This window comes from Canis aureus, chromosome 18 (assembly GCF_053574225.1).
Source record: "Canis aureus isolate CA01 chromosome 18, VMU_Caureus_v.1.0, whole genome shotgun sequence".
NCBI classification, from domain to species: domain Eukaryota; kingdom Metazoa; phylum Chordata; class Mammalia; order Carnivora; family Canidae; genus Canis; species Canis aureus.
Genome location: NC_135628.1, coordinates 8,408,190 through 8,413,844, shown reverse-complemented (window position 1 = coordinate 8,413,844; position 5,655 = coordinate 8,408,190). Strand labels below are relative to the sequence as shown.

General features: G+C 43.1%; 1 protein-coding gene across 2 annotated transcripts; it reads right to left on the bottom strand.

Moving 5' to 3' along the window:
* Positions 1-324: 324 nt before the first annotated feature.
* Positions 325-4,644, bottom strand: GPR85 (G protein-coupled receptor 85). Of its 2 annotated transcripts, XM_077856116.1 has the most exons (3): positions 4,453-4,644; positions 4,106-4,225; positions 325-2,954 (listed from the first exon to the last, which is right to left on the bottom strand). In XM_077856116.1, the coding sequence occupies exon 3, from the start codon at positions 2,782-2,784 to the stop codon at positions 1,672-1,674; it is 1,113 nt and encodes a 370-aa protein (XP_077712242.1). In that variant the 5' UTR covers positions 2,785-2,954; positions 4,106-4,225; positions 4,453-4,644; the 3' UTR covers positions 325-1,671. The 2 variants fall into 2 exon arrangements, with proteins under 2 accessions (XP_077712242.1, XP_077712241.1); XM_077856115.1 differs by lacking the exon at positions 4,106-4,225.
* Positions 4,645-5,655: the final 1,011 nt, after the last annotated feature.

The following is a 5,655-nucleotide window of genomic DNA, read 5'->3' as shown; positions in this document are numbered from 1 at the left end:
ATGTGATATTAATATTAAAATTCCAAACCAATCAACTAAGTAGGTATAAATCTCTAAACATTACTGGCTTGTAAGAATAAATGGATAATTATGATAAGCTACCAAATAATGCTTTTGTAGATAGTATTATTTGTCAGTTTATCAGCTTTAATCTCCCTATCATTCGTGCATGTCCAGTTCCAAAATATAGTAGCTACAAAACTCAGAAAGTAAAACCACAATAAGGCTAGTCTTCCTAGTTTGTGCTTGCCTCCCAGGTCAAAAGAAATTGTTAATTGCCAAAAATGTAAAATTTATTCCAAGAAAAGTAACAGGCTACACGGGTAAATTTTGGCAAATGCAACTTTATATTGAAATTCACACATCTGTATCTTAAAGAATGAGACTCACAGACTCTAATGTATTTCTAAAATACCAGAAATCATATTATAAGCTTTCACAAGTTAAAACTGAAATAATTTAAACGACCAATACACTGAATGTGCAGAAAGTATAAACAAGACTGTGCCTTCGGTAGAATAAATGCTTCACAAATTGTGCAGGATGTCATACTAAGGCTGTGGTCTCCCTTTGACAGCTGATTTAAAATATAAACATATCAACTGCCTGCTTCTTAGAACACACTAGAATGGGTAGCACACCTCAGATGAAAATCTCATTATCCCGGTGATGTGCACCTTAATTTTCAAATCATGTGAGGAAAAAGGAAAAAGAATATTAAATGATCGTCCATGCACTTCCAGATGCATGACCATGACCAGTTACTAATTCGATTTCCCTTGACTATTTGCTCCAATGCTAAATAAGATGAAAGATACTAGATAACCCTTTAAGGCAACATGTGTTTATTCTGCATTATTAGAACTGCTCAATTATGACCAGTTGGTACCATTAATGTTGCCTCCCAGACCAATATCTAGCATTTGTAAAATATAAATGAATTGGAAAAACTTTATACCAAATCAACAAAAACCACATAATACAGTTCAATGCTAGCAATTTCACTAGTAGGTAAGGAAAGTGGTATTTAGAAATAGTAATGTATTAATACAAAAAAAAAGAGAGAGAGTAAACCCTAATTGGAACCAATAGACTGCTTTGGAATGCTCCCCAAAACTTACAAGGCGAATTTTTAAAAGTGTGATAATCCAATAATTCATGGCACGTCTTTAGTGGATTACAGTACTTTAAGTCCCCAAATATTTTAGTCTTTGCAAAACAATAATAGTATGAAATGTTTTAAAGTCTTCAAACTTCTAAAATTAGTTTTTATCAACACATTTACCTCATGTCAACTTAATTTATTAAGATGTCCAATGCTAATTGTTTTTTTGATGGTTTTTTTTTTCATAAGTAGTGATATACACAGCATTTAGCACTGATACTTAGCACCTGCTACTTTCATTATCTAGTTTTCAACCACATAAAGAAACTTAGGGCAGTGGTTCAAGTCCTTTCTTAATTACAAACCTTCGCCGGCAGTCAGCAGGATCACTCTGAGATTTAAAATAGGATTATAGGTGAACTATTGCAAAGACTGCAGAATGTTGCCCAAATCCTTATAACCGCTGATCCCATTCTTGATTTTCTTCTCAAGATATGGCTACAGGCCACGATTGCTTAGCAGAGAAGGTTAGTGTTTCACAAGGCTAAAGATTTCCAGATGCTCCTTCATATAACACAGTAAGGTTCCCTTGGTAACCTGGATTTTCTGCAGTAAAGGAGGGTTGTGCTGAAACAGCGCCTCAGCTCCCTGTTGGAGAAAATGCAGACAAAAGGATTGATTCCTGCTTGGGCAAAACTCATCCAGACAGCGGCTGTTAGAAATCCCCCTGGTACTACAGGCCCTCTTGCAAAAACTCTCCAATAACAGGCCACCAGGTATGGGCCCCACAAGGTTAGGAAGAGAAAAGTCATTATATAGAACATTCTGCTGATTCTTTTCTCCATTTTGAACTCATCTAGGACCAAGAGCCTTCTTCTGCCCGTGGTGTTTGCATTTTGCCTGATGCCCAGCAAGGTGGGTGGTGTGGGACCCCTTCCAAATCCTGCGAGCCAATTGGCGGCTGCCTGGCCACTGGCTCCAGGGCCATGAAAAGTCCAGTTCTGGCTGACTGCTGCTACAAACTGGACTGGCTTCATTTTCCTTCGGTCGTGGACAAAAAATATCAGCTTGAGGTAGACAAGCTGTGTGGCTAGGAGGATGAGAGCAAGGAGCAGCATAAATCCTAAGGAATCATTAGCCCTGAAGGAGCGGTGTTGGAAGGTACATTGATCTTCCTCCCTAATGAATGAGTAAGTGCCCACATCTAAAACTGGGGGGAATGCCATGGCCACAGACAGAGTCCACACCATGCAGATGACAGCCAGACACGTCCAAAAGGTCAGCCTCTTTGTATAGAAGCGGTGATGGGCGATAGCTAAGTATCTGGTGACGCTGATGCAGAAGAGCATGAAAGCAGTGTGGAAACAGGACAAAACCCCCAGAAAGGCAATCACTTTGCAAGTCAGAGTCCCGTAAGTCCAGGTAGAGCCATTTTTGACAGAGTTGAATACAAATGGGAAACAAATTGCAGATCTGAGGATATCTGAACAGCAAAGATCCAACAGGAAGTAGTAAGGTGCTCTATGCAAGGTCTTATCTTTCACTAGCAAAATGGAGATCAGAAGGTTGCCCACCACGCTGACTCCTATTATGAAACCCAAGGAAGTCAGTTTCAGAAAGGCTGTTAGAGGAGAAAGATTTTGCAAAATGTTGTCAGCTGCATGGCTATAGTTCGCCATAGATGGATGGAGGATAAAGATACAGCCTCAGTCAAGTCTCATGATCTAGATATAAGAACAAGGAAAAGATAGATCCATACATTTTACTGAAAATGTAATCCACAAAGAGAATTGATGCGATCTGCAGTCATGCTTCCTCTTTTCTTCCATTTGATTTGCCATCAGAATATCTGGAAAAAAAATGAGCTATCAGTTCTTGAGTTAACAAGTAATGATGTCAGGCAGTGCTAACATAAAGCTGTTCATTTGTGGGGAAGCAAATAAAGTTTTAATTTTCAATAATATTATTTGCTTTAGTTAAGTCTTTTTTGTGTGAGATTTCAGAAAATTGGCTGGTTTAGTTTTCTGAACTAGATGAATTGAAAAAGGATCCCTATTCTGGAGAACATAAATTTGTTTGGGTACCTTTAGGACAGAAGGAATAAAATGTTCCACGCTCATAAAATATTCCGGTCCAGGAATTAATCACTAATGTTACAAAGGAATCTACAAGATTGCTAATAGGAGACAGAGATGACTACCCACATTTATTGGAGTTCTGTTAGTATTTGTCAGTGTTTTACAGGCAGCTTTGCTGCTGCTGCTATGGATCCAAAGAGCCCTTGCAAAATATGTCTTTTAACTCAAGTGCCACTATTCATGCTGCATATCATAAGAGGAGTATTTGTTGATTCATCTTAAAGCATAATTTCAACATTAGACTTCGCAATGAATAGGAACTTATCCAGGATTTGATGTGATTTAATCTTTTGTCTTGCCCTCCCCACCCTCCCCCGCCCGCGCCCCCCCCTCCCATTCTTTGGTAAATCTTTTCTCTTTTAAACCCACATGATTATTAAAAAAAAAAAAGGTTAATGTAAATATTGGCCAGGGATACACACCCAGAGGAATAATGAATGCACTTCCATTTGTAAACCTTGGCTGCCTGGATTCAAATGAATCTAACATGAACCTGTATTTCTTGGGCAATTAAGCCTTTCCTATTGACACTGATCATCTTTGCTGCAAATCGCAAGTGGCTTCGTTTTAAAACAAAATGCACACTGTCTCTTGGGTGCCCGAGAGCCACACCAGGAAAATCGGCTTCCTCTGTTATTCCCAGGAAGCATGTTTCCTCTGCCACTTCTCACTAGCCCGGAATATGCTGATGGAGGAAGCCCATGCAAAACTGCGTTCGATGATTTTAATTTCCCCACCGGTACATCCCCGGGTAAATACCGATCACATCATGCAACATTACGAAACCTGAAATCCGCCACCCCTGGATTTATAATGTGGGGCGGAGGAGGGGGAGGGGGAGAGAGAGCCATGCATTACATACGCGAAGATGGGGAGAGAGATTGCTTCTGTGCTGCAAGGGGGAACAGTTCCCGGCGATTCGCAGCAGCCTGCTATGCCTCAGTCTTGCAACGCTTTGCAGAAATGGAGCTCTCAAGAAGCCCTACCGAGGATGCATTGTCTGAATGCACTTCCATTATGCAGTTTTATTGTGCAAAAAAAAAAAAAAAAAAAAAAAAAGCCACCAAAAAAAAAAAAAAAAAAAACACACAACCAAAAAAAAAAAAAAACCCTCAGGGAGGGCTCGGTGCCGAGGAAGGAACCTGCAGTTTCATCAACCCTGTGCGCCCCCCTCCCCCCCCAAACTTAACCGAGAGTATATCCTCCTACCTGTTGGTGCTGGATATCCCGACAGACTAGAGCTGCTTCTTTCTATAAATTGCTGATTTTTTTTTTTGCCTTAGTGCCTTGACTGAGCATCCAGGCAGGGCTCGGCGGCGCCTGCGCGCTGGAGCCTCCTTGAGCTCCCGCCGCGTCCTCCCCTGTCGCAGCGGCACCGTCTCCCCCAGTAACGCAGGGGCCGCGGCGGCGGCGGCGGCGGCGGCGGCGGCGGCGGCGGCGGGACCCGCTTCAGCCTCGGCGGGCGGCGGGAGCCTCGGCGCGTGTCCGGAGCTGACTGCGTTGATTGCACGTCCCGTGCTGTCGAACCGGCACAATTAGGCTTTTGTCCCCTTGCGGCTGCTTCTGAACTTTTGCCTCCGCACGTTGGAAGCGGGGGCTTGCAGCGGCAGGCTCAGGACCTCAGGCCCCTCCTCGCTCCCTTAGGGCCGCGCCCGGAGGGGCCCCGGGGTCGGGGGCGCTCGCTCCCCCTCCTCGCCTTCCCCGAGCATCTCCTTCCGTCCTCGTCCAGGGTGGTCCGGCGCCTTGGAAGCTTCTTTTAGATTTCCTCTTGAGCGATTTCCCCAGCTGACCTTTTTGCATTTGCAGGTTAGCTGGGGGGGGGGGGGGGGGGGGGGATATATATTAAAAAAAATTAAAAAAGAAATAAAAGAAAAGACAGAAAGAAATTAAATATATAGTTTTAAAAAGCGCAGCCAAGAAAAAAAAAAATCTTTGTCAATGGGGAAGGAGGGAGAAAGCAGGTTAGGGCAGCCCTGTCTTTGTTAGGCAGCTTCTATTCGCAAATGCACGCAGCCGTGTGTCAAGTGGGGAGAAGCTAAGTTCAGGGGACAACTGCAAAAGGACTTACATCCATTTTACCCTAACGAATATGACTATAGAATCAGGCTGACAGCAGTTTCAAATGACTATTCCTCGCGTTCCACCCCACCGAGCAACAGCCTTTTCTTTTTCCCTTTTTGCAAGTGCGGCTGACCAGCACATTGGTAATGTCAAGGCAGGGGTGTGTGTGTGTGTGTGTGTGTGTGTGTGTGTGTGTGTGAGTTTCCTTTCCCTCCCCCTTTGTTTTTACGGAAGAAAAAAAAATACTAGGAATATAACGAATTCATAAAACTTACACCCATCCAAAAGGTCCGATGATATCACAAGACACCCCAGAGCCTGACAACTGGGTGCTTAGGGATGCCTCTGGAA

Bases quoted from the DNA above. Each gene is read 5' to 3' on its own strand.
- GPR85 (XM_077856116.1), bottom strand. From the start codon at position 2,784: ATGGCGAACTATAGCCATGCAGCTGACAACATTTTGCAAAATCTTTCT.